At 32.6% G+C, this 21,055-nt stretch overlaps 1 protein-coding gene across 2 annotated transcripts in view; it reads left to right on the forward strand.

The window, feature by feature from the left end:
- The window catches only part of LOC138694688 (protein disulfide-isomerase A5), a 45,192-nt gene that overhangs the window by 15,080 nt on the left and 9,057 nt on the right, over window positions 1–21,055 (forward strand). Inside the window, exons 8-10 of one of the 2 annotated variants that reach the window (XM_069818670.1) lie at window positions 423–625; window positions 5,854–6,046; window positions 8,025–8,192. In XM_069818670.1, the coding sequence (XP_069674771.1) occupies window positions 423–625; window positions 5,854–6,046; window positions 8,025–8,192 (564 nt within the window). Of the gene's footprint in view, window positions 1–422; window positions 626–5,853; window positions 6,047–8,024; window positions 19,614–21,055 lie in introns of those variants that run through there. The other variant, XM_069818669.1, reaches the window with a different exon arrangement.

The raw sequence follows: 21,055 nt of genomic DNA on the forward strand, positions 1-21,055 counted from the left end.
TCTCTTCTTGATCATTTTTATCAGTATCTGCTTCCTATGAGATTTGAAAATTATTCTGACACTCTTGGTTTTGTGGATAGTCTGTTGTTTAGCTTTGTTATAATGCAGTCTAAAATATATTAATTTTTCATGTAACTAAATGTCAGTATTTCCTTAAGGACCGTAAATATGCTGAATTTCTGAATGAAAATTCTGTAAAATTTCTATTTATTAATTTTTTTGAACTTAGAAAGCATTTATTTTTAATTAATGTTATTTTATTAATTCTGTAAGAAATGTAAATCTGAAGTAATTGGTTGCACTAGCTTTTTCAATCTAGAAAATTAAATAAATATCCTCGGATATCATTATTTACTACCATGAAAATGAAATATTACTCTGTTTCCAGGAAATTAAATATTATTCATGACCTTTTTTTACAGGGTGTGGACACTGTAAGAAAGCGAAGCCAGAGTTCACAGCAGCAGCTGAACACTTTAAAGATGATCCTAAAGTGGAATTTGCTGCTGTAGATTGTACAAAGTATTCAAGTATATGTGGAGCAGTAGACGTGAAGGGATACCCCACAATAAAATATTTCCATTATTATACAAAAGAAACCAAGAGTTATAATGGTGGACGAACAGTAAGTACTACTGTAGCATGAGTTCTTTTTCAAGTATGTAAATTGATCACTTCTGTGTATAACTTCAATGCTCTTGAGCTTCCTGTCAGTTTTGGTAATTGGTAGCTAATAATACTTCATTTACTTGATTATAGGATGCACTTGTTGTAAAATTGCTGCCTTAAAAACAGAGTAGCATGTTATATTCGAAATGGTAGTGGCAGTCAACATTTGTTTCAGTGATGATTCAGATTCTAACTTGTACATTGTAGCAAACACTTCAGATTCTGAACATGACAAAAATATAACTTTCGTTGTTATAACTTTTTTTTTCCAAATTTGAGGTGCGCATTATATTTGATGGTGTGTTATAATCGAATAAATATAGTGTATTGTTTCGTTACATTATTTTAAACCATGTGAGAAGAGTTCATGAAATAATGCAATAGGAAACACTCAAAATAACACACACTAAAATGATACTGAAATGAGTACCTTAGTATCAAAGACGGACATTTGTCATCTCCATAGTTTTGATCTAGAGGCAATTTTTTTAATTCACAGTGTTCTTTGTAATATTTAACACAATTTATTTTATAAATGTAGTGTTAGAGTTTGCATATGGTTTCACTATAACTGGAAAGAGCATGAAAAATTGTATAAAAAACCACAGCTATCTAAATTTCGATTGAGGCCAGATGTCCGTCTTTGATATTAAGCTATTCAAATATATCTTTATTAAATGGCATATTATTAAACTGTGAAGTGTGTTGTCTGTTCATATTGGAGACCAGGTTCAAAACCAATGGTCACATCATGCTCTGCGTTCCTATCTTTTGGCCCCAAAAAAAGACCTAGTACTAGCTCTCAAATTTATGAGAGACTATTACGAAAGTTACGGTGAGATGAAAAACTCCTTCTAATCTCAGGATTTAACTCAGACTATAATTTGTCACTCTTATTCTGCTCTAATTCATGTTGTTAAGAAAGATAATCCAATAAATTTATACTTTGTTACCTTGTACATGACCTTCATCCCTTCACATGAGATATTTCTGCGTGGAATTACATTCCTTCATGCTATTATGTAAGCTAAATTGAGAGTATATAATTTATTCAAAGAATATGAAACAAAAGCGTTTACTTAAAAAAATCATTGTCACTTACTTTTCCATGGTGCTTACTATGTAGCCATTAAAATAACCACTATTATTGAAATAAATATCCACGTTCAAATTCTTCAACAAAGTCGCAACATTTTCATTGCCGGAGTTACTTGTTCTGACACCTAAGTCAGGGATTTACAACACAGCATCAGGCTTCTCTCCTCCCCACCTGTTGTTGATCGAGAAACCAAGAGATTTTGAATCCCCCAGTTTGCTAATCAGCATTTACCTACAGCATCTTTTTATAGACAAAAGTTTTTACTCTTACTTATGGCGTTTAGAAAACCCAGAGGTTCATTGCCATAGGTCCCTATCGTGTGCAAGATTAATCCAATCTCCATCATCATATCCCACCTCCTTCAAATCCATTTTAATACTATCCTCCCATCTACATCTCCGCCTCCCCAAAGGTCTTTTTTCCTTTGTCTTCTCAACTAACATACTATATGCATTTCTGGATTCGCCCATATGTGCTACATGCCCTGCCCATCTCAAACATCTTGATTTAATGTTCCTAATTATGTCAGGTTAAGAATACAAGTGCATTTCTCCATTCTCCTGTAACTTCATCCCTGTTAGCCCCAAATATTTTCCTAAGCATTGTATTCTCGAACACCCTTAACCTCTGTTCCTGTCTCAAAGTGAATGAACATCATACCAAGAATCACTTTTCAGTATTATAGTCACATCACTGTTATTTCCTGCGTGGCTCCTCCTCTTTGCTTACACCTTAGGAAGTGTAGACTCTATCAAGAGTAGGTAGGTATTGTCGTTCACCATTTTTTGCTACCAAGCCACCAGACGAGGATGCTATTTTCCGCACATTAAACTTTATCATGTCGTAGCTTCTATAATAGTCAATGAATCGCACTGTAATTTTTAGCATTCTTAGATAAATGTCTAAGGAAAGTAATATAGAAAAAAAATTTGGAATCAAAATCATTTTTTGGAAAGTGAGAAAAAAGTTATTATCTTCGAAGTAATCTGTTCAAAATAGACATTGACACCCTCAAAAGTTGATAAGCGACAAACTTTTTTTATTTTTCACGTTAGATGGGGGGAGGGGGTGTAAAGCGAGAGAATGTTTAGAAAGAATGGAAACCACTTTCAAAAGTGGCTGCTACTCAAAATCTTTACTGGTTTCCGAGTTACTGTGAGTTAAACAAATGCGTGTTTTTTCCTAGCGGACTTTCGTATGCAGACTTCAGGACAACTTTTGTCTGTTAGTACTGTGAATTCTCATGGAAATCATCGCTCTGATTTCAGATTTGTTTTAAACCTGTTTCCATTGCGTAAGGTTTTCGAGTTAATCGTGAGTTTTGAAATTTAATGAAATTATGTCTATTACCTACATAAATAACATCTGTATTGATTAACACTAGTATGACTTACTTTGAAATTCAGAAAAGTGAAAAGAATGTTATAGTAGTCTTTAAATTTATTATTGGTATTGCTGTCACTGTTATTATATAATTTTATTATATAATTTTATTAATAATAATAAAATGACCTGTCAGTAGTCATTAGAAAGATACACGTGAATTTGCCCATTGACAGTGTGGTGTCCCATGTTGTCTCAGGAGGAGACTGGCGACGTGCTGACCTCGTTTCACGCGAATTACACTATATTTTATGTGGCAGGTCGCGTAAAAGTTCAGATATGAATTTAGGCCAAGGCTGTAGAGCTGATAAAAATAGTTAAATATTTGGAGTAGCTTAGCAGTAGTATTTAATTTAATGATTATATGATGACAATGTCAATAAGAGGAACAAACTCCTCTATTCTGGATTTGCCTAACAAGAAAAGAAAATTTGTTTTGTAAACATTTTTATCTTGGTAGAAATTCGTTTGTATGAAGACCTATTCAAATACTGGCACATATCCAAAACTCTTGGCAACACTCCTTGTGTTGTTGATCCATAGTTGGGCAACATTACAGTAATTGTATTGTGTTAGGAGTCGCTGTTTATACTGAAAATTGTTTGTTGTGATTTCTGTGGCAACCAGTATTCCTTACTTAACAGAATGACACTGGGTGACTTCCTCTACGATATTTACAAAGATTTGAAGGTAATATTTATTTGTCTAACTTTTTCTATCATTATTATCACATTTCTATTCTTCACAGCAAAAAGCATATGCTTGTTCTCTAGTATTTCATTAGTTTGTGAATCATTTATACACTTTATTTTCTTCGAAATCATATACAGTATATGATTTTTCGTCTTCGTCCATACATTTATTTTGGGAAAATTATTCGTATAAAGTCAAGTGGGGTAAGTATAAGACTGGAATGTAAAAAGTTGCTTCAGATTGAATTAGGTTATTGTAATCATTGATGAAATATAGTGCATACATTAATTCAACAATGCACCAAGTTCTTTTAGATTGAAAAATTCATATAGAACAACGAATTTTATTAGATTGAAAAATTCATATAGAACAACGAATTTTATACACTGTCAAAAGATTGCATTGTAGATACAGTTTCATGTTTGTCACGAAATTCTAGGCTACTGTTGATACTGAAAAAGAGTTAAAGGAATTTACTGATCTATGTTTTATATTAGTACTATGATAGGTAAAATATGCTAGCCACATGCTACACTCTAGCCAGTTTTATGAGAAGTTTCTGTAAATTTGACTTTAAAACTTGGGAAGGGTATGATCTATATATCACTTAGCTATGTTATTAACTTAAATATCGAAGTAACAAATATGAATTTTTTAGTGAACCAATTTTTACAGTTTACGTTGTCTTTATGCTCTTATTCTTTCATTTTGTTTCTTTCTTTATACTAATTTTATTTTATACATATTGTACTAAAATTCACCTCACTTGGTGTATAAAGGAATAGTGTTTGTATTGGAAATTTTAATAATACTTCAAGCATTTTTGCCTGAATGTATAAAAAAATATGCTTCAAAACATAAGTGTCAACTTATAACCCTGTTTTACATGATATTTTCTTATTAATTGCTTCATTTGTGAAATGTAACAAAATAAAAAATCAGAATTCAGTGTATTTTTCATATGTTACTGTTTTTTTGGGGGATGGGGAAAAGTTTTTATCTTCAGAATAGCTGGAGATAACTTAATTTATTCTGAAAATAAGACAAAAGGACATTTTGGAGTTGATCACTATCTTTTCAACCTAGAAACAAATTAACACTATAATGTCTCTTCATGCCACAGGTTATACTTTTCTCAAATACCAATCACGTGTAAGGTAGGGACAGTGTTATAATTAAATAATAATTTTATCTCGTACATATATCGAATAACAACTCTGATAATTTTACGCCATTCGAAGCACATACCAAAATACTTTCACTCAGAATTCGAAATTTCTAGTGTGAACTCGTTAAAGTTGAACTGTGCAATCTTTGGTTTCCCCTTACCTAATCGTAATTGAAATTGTCTAAATAAATATGCTTATAAGATCTCCATGTTTAACGTAGTTTAATTTGTAACCTCTTGGAAAGCACATTTTAGTCTTAACAGCAAATAAATAAATTAATTAATTAAGCTTCCTCTATGGAAAGGTTATAGAGGAGATGGCTTCCAGATATGGAAGGTAGCTGCGAATATATTGAGTAAACAGTTGCGGACAGCCGTTTACGAGTGATCCTCCAGCATGGGGATTGGGTGAAAGGCTAACAATCCATCACCATAGAAAACAGCTTGTTACGAAATCACAAAATAAGCCTCGGAATAGGACTGATTCTCTGGCACGACCACAGCAAAGGAATAAGATTATGAGATTTGGTACTTGGAATGTAACTAGTCTTTATAGAACAGGAGAGGTAACATTAGTAGCAAAGTAACTAGCTAGATACAGAATAGACTTCGTGGGAGTACAAGAGGTTAGGTTAGATGGGAATGGCATATCACAAATAGGAGATTACTTATTGTATTATGGGGAAGGAAAAAATAATCACCAATTAGGAACAGGATTTTTTGTTCATAAGAGAATAAAATAAACAGTAAAAAGGTCGAATTTATCAATGACGCACATGGAGGGGTGTGCGTGCGTGCTTGCGTGTGCAGTATGTTTGACAATTAATAATTTGTATTTCAGGAATCAGACTTCGTAAATTTCATGACAAGTCCCCTCAATCCAGTCGTTGGGGCCACCACAACACCTGAGAAAGAAGACAAAGAAGAATGGGGTAATTATGAGGGGGCAGAAAATCTTGTTCATCTGACGGATGACACTTTTGATGCATATATTAATAAAGGAAATCCAGTCCTCGTCATGTTTTATGCACCTTGTAAGTATTTGTCTTTACAGGTTGAGAATTTTGCTGCTATTTTGAAATTTCCTTATTATTTAAACTGTTGATCTTTCAAAATTAGTTTCTGTTTCCAACTTTTATCATTGCAGGTATGGTCATTTCAAATGTTATCTCATATTGCTTGTTATAGCCTAATAGTCCTAAATGCAGATTTACATCTTTTTTACCTTTCTTTCATTTAAGTTTGTTGTTGTTGCTCCTTTGTTTTAGATAATACCCTACCAGTATTCTTCTTTTGATTATCAATCCTGTTAATCTTGATTTTATTTACCATCTTGATAATTTTCACATTAGAGAATTTTATTTATCAATTGGTTATTGATGGATTTATTTATTTATCTATTTATCTATTTATTTGTTTCCTTGTTTGTCCATAAAAGAGTTAAAACCACTTGCCAAAGAGAGAGAAAAAAATAAAAACAATAATTAAAACAGAAAACGGTAATAATTAAAGTAGATAAAAATGCAGTAAATTAGCACCAATGTAAACTCACACTTATTTCATCTAAATTGTAGGGACAGAGGTTTGTTAAAATTCTTTTGATGTACCTTTTAAAATATCTTAAATCATTCGTATTTTTAATTTCATGAGGCAAACCATTATATATTTTTAAGCCATAGACCATATACCATACGTTTTGTTGAAACTTGTCAATCGAATTATCAATTATCCTTAAAACGAGTGTTGTAATAATGAAAATCACCATTTTGATAAAAATGGTTCTTATTAGAATGTATTAATTTCATAAGCTTAAAAATATATATAAAGCATAAACTGTTAAAATATTAAAACTCTTAAAATATTCGCTACATGATGTACGATTATTATGAACACCTGTCATGCATCTCACAACATGCTTTTGAGCAATAAAAACATCACTCATCTTCGAACTTGACCCCCAGTAGCATATGCCATGTGATAATCTCGATTCTACTTCGGCATAATAGGAGGACTGTATGGTTCTATGACGCAAACAAGATATCAAATTTCTAATTCGGTAACAGATAACATTCATTTTCTGAATTAGGTGTGATTGTGATTGGGATGCGGAATATATTTCTTTAATAGAGGAGTTGGAAGAATCAGTGTTAACCACCACCAGATTTACTGCATAAGAGCCAGTTTCAACATTGTTAAACAAATTTTGCTTGTTCATATATTATAGAACATTATTTTATGAAAGTCATGCTTCTTTGCGTCTTTTGTAGAAGCAAAGACGTATCCTAATCATCTGTATTTCACTTGTTTCAAAATGAAGGACTTGATTTTTTTTATAGATATTGTATAAATACAACTGTGAAAATGAATATGGTAGAAAATTCTGGAAAAAGAATATAATTTACAAGTCCAACGTGAAGGAATTATCAATTTAATTGGAGAGTATACACACGTACATAAAAATATTGATGGAAAAGACGTAAAATACAAAAAGTTTTATAATATGGAGTCAAATATATTTCGGACAGTTGGCTGAATAACAATATATTTATTTTGTAGAGCTGGGCTGCAAGGCAGTCATGGCTAGTATGAGAAGTCTGCAGTTGCCAGTAGAAAGAATATTCCATCTATTATAATCCTAAGCATAGCCACCGGCGTGGCTCAGTCAGTTAAGGCACTTGCCTGCCGCTCAGAAGTTGCATTCGGGTGCAGGTTCGATCCCTGTTTGGACTGATTACCTCGTTGGTCTTTATCCGAGGTTTTCACCAACCGTAATGTGAATGCAAGGTAATCTATGGCGAATCATCGGCCTCATCTCACCAAAATATCTTCTCGCTATCACCAATCTCATCGACGCTAAATAACCTCGTAGTTGATACAGCGTCATTAAATAACCAACAAAATAATCCCAAGTATTATACAGTATTTTTAAACATTTATGAAGAAGCAAAATAAAAATATTCTCTAAGTTTAAACGATTTGAATTTCTCTAATTGAATTGTTCATTTGCTGCAGGGTGTGGTCACTGTAAGAGAATGAAACCATTGTACAGTCTGGCTGCACTCCAGATGAAACAAGAAAATATCGCAGGAAGTCTTGCTGCAGTGGATGCAACTGTAAATCCAAAACTATCCAACAAATTTAACATTTTGGGATTCCCAACTTTAAAATATTTCAACAATGGTAAGTTTATAGCAGACTATGATAAAAAGCGAAGTGCAGAAGACATAAAGATGTTCATGAAGTCACCACCCACAACAAAGGACGAGCTTTGAAAGAATCAAATAACTAACCTGTGGAGGAAATAAATATCAACTGAGGCTGTAAACAGTCAGTATCTGTGCAGAGACTAAGAAATTAAATAATGTTACTTCTTGAATTTCAACATATCCTGCCAACAAACAACCTGCAGGAAGAAAAGCACAGTATTACGTATAAATAAAAAGTTCCCTCCAGTTTGTCGGCCTATGAAGTTGTGCAAACAAAAGAAGACTTTTTTTAAATCAATAAAACTGGTTAAGTCTGAATAGTGTCTTCATTTTAAGTGAAGTTCATGAAAACTTTAGGTAAAGGACTGTAAACTACTAGTAAGAATTTGAACTTACTGAACAATTTGGTAAAAATTTAAAAACCTTGAAGGTATGGGGAAAAAACATGGATCTCATTATGAAAAGTGCATGTCTTCAAGAACGTTAAACAATTATGTCATGAAAGTACTTTCTCTGTACAACATACGTGAGAGAAAGTAAACTTTTATTAATAGTTCCATTAACATGGCTGATGTTTGGTTGGTATGTATGTTTTACATTACAGCAGAGGAGAATTTTTTTATAAAGAGGAATCTACTGAAGTGTGCTTGCTTGCGGTATCTGTTAAACGTATTTTTTCATGAAGCTCATGGGGTTAGGCTTTATAGCATCGTAGGTATTTATATTAAACAATTGATTAGTTCTGGTGATTATTGTAATCATGCAGCAGAAATATTGCATATGTTATGTGCAGAAAGTTACGACAATTCGTCACTAAAATTTGATCCCTGCTGTTGGCCCAAAAAATTGGTATTCATTATTTGTACCATGTTTTTTCGAACCCAGTCAAGTTGTCTTAAACAATTCGTACCCTAATTAGCATTCGTACCAGCCTGTTGACCTTAAGCTAGTTTGTTTTTGTAGCAATACAAGGAAATAAGATTATATCACATATAACGAGTTGATTTTAATTTAAAAAAGATTTCCAGCAATTATATGCCCAAATGTTTGGAGGTATTCTGTGACATCGTTATTGGCTGTATACTCTTGGTACTGCAAGACATTTCTTGCTATTCTTCTGTCAATGTGATTTCTTCCTCCTCTTCAATGAACCTCCCATGTCTAATACTGTTACGCTTTTTGTCACCTTAGCCATTTCGTTTTGGAACTCTTGAAGAAAGTCATTTAGAGATGAATGGTGTTTTCCTATAAGTAGCTTGAGTCTGTAATAATTTGTACCTCTTTGTCATCGATGTTTCCCAATTTCTTGCATGTCAATGAAAGAGGGTGGTAAATTATGATTATTTCTTGCTCTTGTCATCCTATTAATTTACGTGGTTCTATTTCGACAGAATTTCCAATATGTTTATGTGCTTGTTTCCTTTAAAACGTGCATTGTCATCTGTGTCAAAATTATTAGTCATGCATTGCATGTGTCCCCTGTACACATCTCCAATAAATCTTCGACTCATCTTTGTTTTTTCTTCTGTAGTGATGCATATAATTTCGACAAACTAATTTTCTTTTTTCTTTTGTGGATTCCAACATATGGGGATCCATTACGGAGAATTTTTCGACCTGAAACAAAATTTTAAGGGAAAGAAAGATAAAACTTCCGTGGTTACTCAGAAAAATAAATGGAGAAACTAGCACACAGGTAGTTCTGGTGATTTTGGAAGTGAAAATCGTGGAATTGGGAAGGGATTTTTTTAATGGAGATGAAGTTGAATATTTAAGTACCGGTATTTTAAAGCAATATATTTTTTAAGAACAGAATTGTCCAAAAAGTAGCAAATTACGTTTGGTGCGTCCTAATGGAGGTGAATATATAGTGGTTTCTAGTGAAAGAAGGAAATGTAGGAATATAAAACATGTGATACAATGTTATGTGAAATACATATAAGCACTATACAGTAAGCACTAAAAATAATAATGAAGTAAACACACAGTTTTCATAATGTGACATCATTTTTATATCCACATTACAGTAGCTTGTTACATATCAGTATTGACAACATCACTAAACAAAAAAACACCGGCCTATGACAGCACTTTAAAATTCCGAAACTCAGTCACTTTCTCTTAGACTGCCAGGATAGAGGGCGTTGACATCTTCTTAGTGAAACCCTAGATCATATACGTAACAGATATGTCGAGCTTATAGGCTTTGAGGTTAACAACTTTTGTCAGGTTTACTACGCTGCCATCTAGTTGTTACATAAGAAGTCACGTCATAATTCCCATTTGAATTGCATTAGCGACTGTGCTGCCATCTCGTGTTCGTTTACGGCGGACGGGTGGCGATCCTGGCGGTTGTTCTCTTCAAAGTGCTGCCGATTTTAACGTAGCGAGGAGTTATCTGTTACATATATGATTTAGGGTGAAACTAAACTAACCCAACCCAATGGTAAATATTTACAATAGTGTTTCCAAAGGAAGGAAGATAGCAAGGAAGGGCACATTCTTAAACAATGCAAGGCATACCAAAAGCCTAGACTAATTAACCTAACCTAACCTGTCACTGATTCGTATATGCAAGGCATACCAAAAGCCTAAACTAACCTAATCTTAATCTTTCACATATTCCCGCACCTCTCCGCCGGCCTCCACTTTCATAGCAGTTTTCGACCGTTGTTTTCAGTGTGAAATTGACATCCACACTTTTTTTATGCTACGTATGACTGGACTAGAAGCCAAGCATGTAAATATATTTGTACCTTTACGTGGTAATGCAATAGTATAGAAATACTCTAAGCTAACCAAACCTAACCTAATCTAATTTAACCAAGCGTAATCTTACCAAAGCTAATCTAACCTAAGGTAACAAAACCTAACTTAAAAAATTCCATTGTACACCAGCGTGAAACTTTCATGTCATACTAGGTTATGTTGGTAAGACTGAAGAAACAGCTGGAAAACAAGCAGAATATGACTGGAATTACCTCTGTGCTAGTTTAGCCAAATAAATTAATAAACGTTTCATTTCCGTGGTTACAATTTATTACATGTATATTGATTTTGTAGTCCAAATGTCTTGAAATCGTCTATATTTCTACATAGATCAAATGTTTGTAGATAATGAAACAAAAAGACCTGAATTGTTGTAGACATTAACTAGTTGTAGATCTTTTGGCAGTGGCCATATTTTTTTGTATGTCATGTGACTTGAAAGCTATTTTATATGTAATTTTTTTTTACTTTTCTGTTAACTGTTAATGATTATACATTAATAGAGTCTAATTATATCCATTTTTTCAATGTTCACAAAACATTTGTTTGTCCACTTATTACATATTGTAGTAAATGCTGTGAAAACATAAATTTACAGACTGAGATCGTTTGTGCAGAGCACAATTTGTAATCCAAGAATGCACATTTGCTTAACACTTGTCATTTACAATGATAAACTGACAGGGTAGAAAAATATACGAACAAAAGGTAGCCAGATGGCATCTCTGATTACCATAATGATCCACAAGACCATTAGAGGGTTAATCGTATCTACTATTTCCATCATTCCACGCTTTCTCCAGTGTAGTTTATAAGAATTTCATTTGATTTAAGCACTTCATGTGTTTTGATATGTGCGAGCAGAACATTCACCTCTCCTTCCGCACCTCTGTTCTGTTTTCCTCTTACCTCCTGTGTGTTTGGTATATAAATATTCTTTGTATATTAATTTCGGTGATCCTTGGAAGATCCATTATCTGAAAATTTTGTAGAAGTATTACAATTTCCACAAATTACTAATTTTGATTAAACCAAGAAATGAGCAACCATCTCTTAGTAACAGAAGTGCATTATTTTAACATTTTACAAAAATGAGGAACTGTCTCATAGCAACAGAAGTGCATTAATATTTTACAAAAATTTTATTTGTTCCACTGGGGACTAATTTTCTGGGACAAACTGACTAGGACGAATCTCTGAAGTGTGACTGCCCTTCAGGGGACAAATTTTATTCTGGGACGAATTGTCAGGATTCCACATACAGAGCTTCAGTGAAGAAATTCTAACGTAATCACATCACCTCGAGATTGGAATGCAGTGGTGAGGCATAATAATTTAAAGCTTGAAGTTTAGTGGTACAAGTCAGTGATTCCCAAATTTCTAAGTTTCTCAAACTGATTCTCTTGTAGTCGACACTAACATACAAAATCTCTGTCCTTGGATTAACTTTCTTATCCCTGCTGTTACAGATTCAAGTTGGTAGTAAATAGATACTTATGAAGATGTTCATTATTTAAATTTTTAATGTGATTAAATGTTTTTTGTTATAGACTGACATTAAAGAATGAAGGTTCTTATAAAATCACTTTCTGAAAATATTAATTTTCAAAACGAGAAGTAATGCACCTTAATTGTGAATCATTGTTTTTGGGAATCATTGATATAATAAATGGTGATATGTAGTAATTTATGATAATTACATAGCAATCCAATGTAACAGGAATACATAGACTGTAAAACGTGACTTCAAGTTTGGTGCTAATGAAATAGTTGTGGCCCTTTTGATTTTTTTTTTTTTTTTTTTTTTTTAAGTCTTCTGGTTTTTCTGTTCTTAAAGGAAAATTTGAAATTTCTAGCTGCGTTTCTCTATCTTTAATGCAGACACTAATTTATGATCTGATAAACATTGTCTAAATGTCATCCTTAAAATTGTTATAGGCTATGTTTTAATAGTTGCATTATTTGTAGAATTGATCATTTAATTTAGAATAAGATAAAGCTTGCATTACAGTTTAGTTAACAGATAATGATGGATAAAAATTTGATTTAATTTGTTCACAGTGATCTGTTGTATGCAAGCCAATTCACGTTGAAAGGGGATATTGTTGAATCTATAGAAGTTTTCTTTCCTCTTCCTGTAGATATCACTGTTTATTCTTTTACATTCATTTCCTGTAATTTTTTACATGAATCATTTTTTTTTTTTTTTTTTTATGCTTTGCGGTTATGAATAGGAAGTGTTTTGTGCGTGCATTTGGGCCTAATTATTTATACATGAAGAGTTTTCAAACCAGACATGACTAATCTGCATGAAATTGTTTCGGATATATTTAAGGCTTAAGTTCAACTGCGAATGGTTAAATCCGTATGCTGCCAAACTCAGTCTCAATTGTTGCAGCCTTCAGAAGTTAAAGAAACAGTTTTTCATGCTTACCATAAGATAGATTGAGATAAGGTGTGATTAAGAGAAAAAACTTAATTTTTGTGATATTGTGTGATAGTCACGTCTGGCTTGAAAACCCTTCAGATGACGATGATTATTATGATGATGAAGAATTGACGAAATGGTGGTGATGGATAAAACAGGAGTATTTGGAAGGAAATTGACCAGTACCATCTTTTTCTATTATAAATTTCTCGTTGAATTGCTGAAATCTGAAGCTGGGTTTTTTGTATGGAAAATAGACTTTCTCTGTTGGGTAGTAGAAGGAATATTTTTATATGACCATGACAGTTTAAGTAATTAACTGGTTCTATTCTTACTTAATGAACTTCATTATTTAATTGTATTTTCTTTATCTTTCTGCATCAATGGCTATTGTATTAAAAATTTGTCAAAAAGCTTTCGTCATGCTAAGTAAGCAAATACCCATGTTACGAGAAAAAGCACGTGATGGTGAAATATGGAAATAGTTATATATAATTATTACTCTTCATACAAACATTGCTGTTTCGTAGACTATCAAAGAAAATCTTACTGTATAACTTACCCTGAAATTGTGTCATTTATGAAATGCAGTGGTGAACTTGTGATCAAAGTAGACAATTTTTCTTACTTTTGTAGCTTGCTCTGATATGTAGTCATCTCACTCATAAGCTTTGTTTAGTGGCATGCCTGAATGACACAAGATTTATACAATCTTTGTTACATTCTTAACCCTTCCACAACTTTGTTTATATTTTCTGCCAAAAGTTCTGGGACAGAGAATAGTCTCTAGGGGAAATTAATAAATTTCACAAAAACCTGGGTGCGGTGCACTGTTAGTGGAACAACTAGTGTGTTGGCTTTCCGCACTGCTAGCCCAGGTTCGAATCCCAGTGGGTCCAAGTGGAATTTGTGGTAGACAAAAATAATGCTTTGTGATAAATTTTTGCCGGTTAGTCCTGTTTCTCTTACCAACATTCCACATTGCTTCATTAATCATCATCATCAATCATGTGGTGCTAAGTAGTTCCTTCCATGTTGCACCAAGGGAAATGATAAACCAGTGGCAAAAAAGAACTACAGCTTTTGCACAGCGCTTGTAGATGGGAGGATACTTGAATGAATACTGCATTCAAATACCTGCCGTTAGGGGTGGCGGAGCTGTGGTACTCTATTGGTTAACTTAACATTGATATTGATCACAGTTTGTGAGAATAAAGGAACTAAGATTGGACTGATTCATGCTATGTACTACTGAAGAAACATTTTAGGTGGGCCTACTGAAAATTAAAGCAGTCTTGCTTTTTCAACTACTTATTCTGTAACAACATAGTATTCACTTTTGAAACATAAAAGTGAAATGAAAGGTGAGATGGAAATATCACCGTACCTTAATGAAGTTTAATTGATTTTCTTCAGTTTAGAAGTTTTGTAGGTACATTGATGTAAAAAGAAATGTATTGTTAATGTCTTCCTGCATTGAGGGAAAGTACTTTTATTATTGGATAATTAACGTTAAATAATAATTAACTGTTCTAGTAATATCGTCAATCACTGAATGCTCAGCGTACAATTTTGAGGCAATCATGCAAATTCCTAATTACTGATTTTAAGAAATAAAATAACAGATTTCAAGCAGTATTCTTTGTAATTTAAAAATACTCATTTTATATAAAAATTCGGTTATCTATGTTAGTGTCATTGCACAGTGTTATTGATTAGTTCTCATATATGTCACTCCAACCAAGAGAAGTCCTGTAAGTATGAATTTGAACATGGTTTTCTTTCTTGTTCAGTCATACAGGGAAAGCAAAAAATTTCGAGATTTTCAGGTGGGACTAGACCCATCGGCCCACATACTAAACCACCACTAGATGTACCTTTTTTTTTGTCTTAATTTTATTTTGACGTCGATGAAAGAGAATTGGTGGAAATATGGTAGAAAAAATACGAGCCACCAAGCACAGTTTTTATTAAAAAATCCAATTTTAATTTGTCAGAATAAAAAATTGTTGGTCTAGCTATTTGGTACACCATATTACATACAGTTATAATAAATGGCAAATTATTTCCATATGAATTGGTGAGTCGTGAAAGGAACGTACTACATTTTGTGTGGTTTTCAGTAAATTAAAAAAATATGTAAGAAGGTTAAATTTTTAATGTTTACGTTTATTTTATTTTTGAGACTGGTAAAGAATGGACCATTGATGTTAAAAATTGAATATAAATTATATAATTTTGCATTTTACTGTAGTTAGAGAAATACATTAAATGAACGTATTGTACATAGTTTCTTTCAATTCTACATGAAAGTATCAGCCAATAAATTGGCACTTCATATTACTTTATTGTTACTTTTTCCAGCATGAAATTAAATTTCAACTTCTGAAATAATTTAATTCAGAGTGCAGATAATGAAGTTTTTACTGGGAAAGAACCTCCTTACAGGTATCTCCTGGAACTGCACGAGACATTTTGTTGTAACCTCTGCTGTATTTTGGACTGCAGTCTGAGACCAAAAGTGAAAAACATTTTTTGTGGTATACAGTGAAGATTTATAAAAGATTTTCTACAAACTTCAAAGCGGTTTCAGTCGTACCTTTACCAAGAAAGTCTAGCTGATCTTGTGCTTCTTCATAATCCATGCCAAACTAGTGTTTTTCATAAATAATTTCAAACAAACCTTGAAGAGCTAACAAATCAAACTCTGAAACTAAGCGCAACAGTTAGTTCCTTTCTTCAACTCTAAAGAAAAGGTTGTAATATACTCTCCTACACAGCTGCTGTAGGTAATTCCTTTCATTACCAATCGATAGGGCTATCTTGAAAATATAGGAAACAATGTATAAGCTTAACTCACTTTACCGAAAAAGATGTCGCTTAGTGCCTTTTAATACTCACCAATTCATATATGTCTTTGCATATGAAACTAGTTCAGTGATTATGACTTTCTTAATATGTTTCAGACTCTTGCTTTTAGTTGTGTACAGTGCAATTATTTAGACTGGTGTTCTTTGAACATGTCATCATATGTAAATGATTCATGTTGTCTGTAGTGTGCTGAAATGAATGTCTTCATTTTCATTTTCATTGCAACTGTGGCAACTATGTTTCAAGGTTTATCTCCTTCTTTAAATAGGAATTTCTTGCCATGCAGTAAAATATCTTTCGAAATTACATAGGCCCTACTGCTGTCACTGAGACCTCCATCTTCCAATATACATACAAATGTTTTACAGTAGTGAAATATTGAGCATTATGTCTGTTTATGCGATTGTGTGTGAGAGTGACATCAAAGTCTATTGAGCCACATCCACAGTGTCTCACTTACAAAGGAATTGTTAATGAACACATGTCGCAACTTCCCCTCTAACTGCACAAATGGTTAGGTCTTTACTACTGCAGATAAGTACAAATTAACTGCCCATTCTAACAGAAAGGCTGCTGAATTAAGGCATGAAAAAATATATTATTGAAGAATAGAGTACCCTCCAGTCTTAACTGTGCTCAGATGGAAAACATGCTGAGTGCACAGAATTATCTCGCATGTCACATAACTGGGAAGGGGCAGGGCATTCACACAGATGGGAACTCAATTACTCTGTGTAAACGTCGTATTTTCTTAATATAACATTCAAAGTAAGTTTTCACATCCTTACAGTTAATATGGATAAGTAACAATTTTTTATACAGTATTTGTCTGTCTGTTGTGGAGACCTTTGTATGTTGTGTGAGGGGAGGTTTCGGTATGAGATCATACATAGTACCTCTTTTAGATGGATAAATTATTTTACCTGCTGTCTGTCTTCAAGTTCATAGATTTACCACAATAGCAGTACAATTACACCCATCTGTTTCATTTTACAAATAGAGAAAGATTGAATTACCAGGGAAATAGTATGTTTCAAGAAAACCAGAGTCATTACCTTCTTTTTCTACCGCAAATTGCGCTTGGACTTGTCAGAATTTGAACCCTGGCCTCTGATACACAAAATAAATTATATATCTGTTAAAGTATCAGCATTCTCAGTAAGGTCTTATTGTAGTGAAGTTAAATACAGTGAAAGTTCCATACAACGATTATTGATATAACAATAATATCCTCTATAGTGTTAAAATATTGTAGTCCCAGAATTAATTCCGGTAATGTAATGTTAAAATATAATTGCATTAGTTTTCTATATAATATTTTGTTTTTTATGCTAACAAATCCTAGTGTTCATCACAATTTATTAAATTCTATAAATTCTTAAATAATTAATGTATATCAATTATAGAAGTGGTTCCTTATACAGTATACCTTCTAAATAGCATGGCCCCCTCTTTTTTTTTTTTTTTTTTTAATTCTCGATTTAACAATAAATTCCTCTCCAATAATATTTTTTTCTGGTCCACATGGTTTCGTTGTATCGAGATTTCACTGTAATTTGAATTTTGTAGTTTCATGTGTGTATGTCCCTAATGTCTATAATTGTTACGATCGTTGAACAATTATTCTGATTTTAACAAAGATTTTTTTTTTTCTTTTTTTTCCGTATATGTCTTTGTTCAAGGTACAATTGATGAGAAAATCTTAACATTTTTAGCGTAACATGAAGTTCAAGAAGTCTGGATGCTACACAGTATGCCAAAAGTGTTGCATAATCTATTTGCAAGTGAATAAGTAATGAGCCTTTTCTAATAAACAACTAGCATTATCTGCATATAAAAATATATATAAAAAAAAGAAAATACAAAACAATTTGAACATGAAATATTCACGCAATCATCAGAATTCAGTGAATCCCCTGTCACTCTTTTTTCCTATGTGGAGTTATAAAAATTTATTTCATTTGATGCCTTGCCACTGTAGACTTAAAATAGATAATCTCAGATTAAGTATAGTTCAACAAGTCTCGTAAAAATCATGTTTTATCTCGCAAATATGTTTTTTTTATTTACAAAATTATTTGCTAATTTACATCTGTACAAATACTTTAAAATGCGACGTAATATTTGAAAGAGCAAAAAATAGAAATGTACTTGTGACATTCAGCATTGAAGATAATGAGTGCACATATTCGTTTTGTGATACTGAATTGTGAATGATCTACTTTATTTTGTTGTTTTTTATATGTTAGCTGTATCATTGTCAGAGTGATGTTTGAAAAGTTTCGTGTGATTTTTTAGAACATACATCTGAGTTAAGAATGTTTCGTCAATTTGTGTGTTGCTGATTTTATGTTACAATGTCTTTTAATCGGTGTATATACAGACATGCTACTTCATCAGAAGAGACTGTATTGGTGCTCTCTTCACAACACTTAGATCAAAGACTAAATGTTTTTACGTAATGGTTTATAAAGAAAAGAAAAGAAAACAAAAATCTAGAATGATTTGAGTACGAATCTTGGTGACTGTCCAATATCAGTGTTACAATTCTTCCTAAATGATTGCCATGTTATTGTAGTTTTATTTTAACACATCAGACTTTGTTTTCATTTAGCATTGAGATGAGATGAGATTAGATTATACGTAATGAAGAACAAACGGATATTCAATTTTATATTCTTTTTTAAGACTTTATAAACATTTATTTTCTTTCAGTATTTTAATTGAAAGCAGTGTTGTGTAGAAAGTAAATTAAAATAAGTGTAATATTTCTGTCTGGTCTCTACAGATTCGTATACAAGAAGTTAATTATACAAATGTTCCATTATTTTGATCTGATTTTTTGTATCAACTGTATTATCTCATTTAAGGGAAATAATTTTAAAGATTAAGTAAAACAGAAAGCAGAAATTTTTTTCTCCTGCATGTTTAGGCTGTGCAATTTTTATTTAAAGCATTGTGTATGCGAATTATTATTATTATTATTATTATTATTATTATTATTATTATCATTATTATTATCATCACTACTGCTAATACTACTGTACTACTATTAGTGCGATTATTGTTATAATTTGTACAAAGATAATTCACACCTCAAGATTAGTACGTAATGGTGATACAGACAATATAATTAACATTTTGCTCTGTTCAGTGAGACTTATTTCACAAGCCTGTGCATGTGTATTGGGAGGAAAGTATGAATTTTTTGTAAGAAAACTATGGAACAGTACCTGGGATTTTGGCTGATGTGTTCTATGTAACATTTTTTAATTTTGAACATTATTGCAAAAATGAATTAAACTTGAATATTTTGTTAAATGTTTACTTATATGCCTAATTTTTCTTTTCGTGTAAATTGTAACTTTCCTCTGTGTTATAAAATAAATCTTAGTGTCGGTGCTGCCCACTGGAGACTACAAGTGACTGCAAATACTGTTAGTGAGATTTTCACACATGCAAGAAGTTTGCAATTTGATGAAGTCAATTTCATAGGGTTTGCCATGAATAGCTTTGAGAAACTAGGATTTCTATTTTAAAATATACATAAGCATCATATTTACTTGTCTATAAGGTACACCCTTTGACACGGAAATTGGTCACTATTCAGAAACTAAGTACCACGTCAGTATAGCTCGGGAATCATCGTGTGCATTGTGTTTATACGTGTGCGTTTTACATAGAGAGATTGAAGTCTGATCTTTGTAATGAGAAGGAAGAGCTTTATTGCTAAGCCATAAAGGGTTTGTAGGGAATATGTCATTCCTTGACATACAGATACATTGCTGCTACGACTTTATTTCATCCTTGGACCTCAATGTTTAATTTTCCCAGTATGAATCTCTTGTTAACCCAAACGATACTTAGACAAATTCACGTTACAAGAAAACGACCATTTTCCACGTCAAAGAATGTAGATGAGCATGTAGGACACGTCCTTTTTTTCATGACTTTTTAAAAAAAATTATTATATCACATGATATATATTTATTAAAAAAAATAGTAATTTTCAAGCACTTGGTACTTACCGTATTTACTCGCGTAATTCACGCCATCGCATATTTCACGCACCCAAATTATTTACTATATAATTTAATAAATTAATTTCCTCGTATATTTCACGCATTTAATATTCGTGAAATACTGTAACAAGTACATACTGAAACTTGAAGTAATGAGGTGTGTTATGTTGACGAGCCCTGAATGTACGGTATCTTAAATGCCGTAACGAGAGAGTGCATAGCGGTATTTGGGACCAGACAGCTACATGTTACAGGTGCACCCTTCTCGTCTATGAAAGTCCTTTAAAAATACCGGTATAGGGAATTGACCTCCCTCTACCATTTGAATGGGGGTGGTTTGAAAGCTTTGTGTTGGATCGCATCAGTTGAGTTTGAGACTCGAAAAGGGAAACCTGTCAAAAGCCGTCTGTTAAAAGTTTTAACAATGAAGGGTAAATTCCGATATTCGAGTCATACTGCGTCCTTCAAATTAAAAGTTATTGCGTATGCAGAAACACATGGCAACAGAGCAGCTGGACGTGAATTTACAGTTCCAGAATTTAATATTCGCTACTGGAGGAAACAAAAACAAGCTCTTCAAGAAACAAATGCATCAAGGAAAGCATTTCGTGGGCCAAAAAGTGGAAAATTCCCTGATCTTGAAGACAAGTTACTATGATATGTAAGGGAACTGCGTAGTTTTGTCATTTTTACCCTTAAAAATACCAGCTTGTGAAATTCCTCGCTTAATTCACGCACCCTTAATTT

The sequence above is a fragment of the Periplaneta americana genome, chromosome 2 (assembly GCF_040183065.1).
Source record: "Periplaneta americana isolate PAMFEO1 chromosome 2, P.americana_PAMFEO1_priV1, whole genome shotgun sequence".
NCBI lineage: Eukaryota > Metazoa > Arthropoda > Insecta > Blattodea > Blattidae > Periplaneta > Periplaneta americana.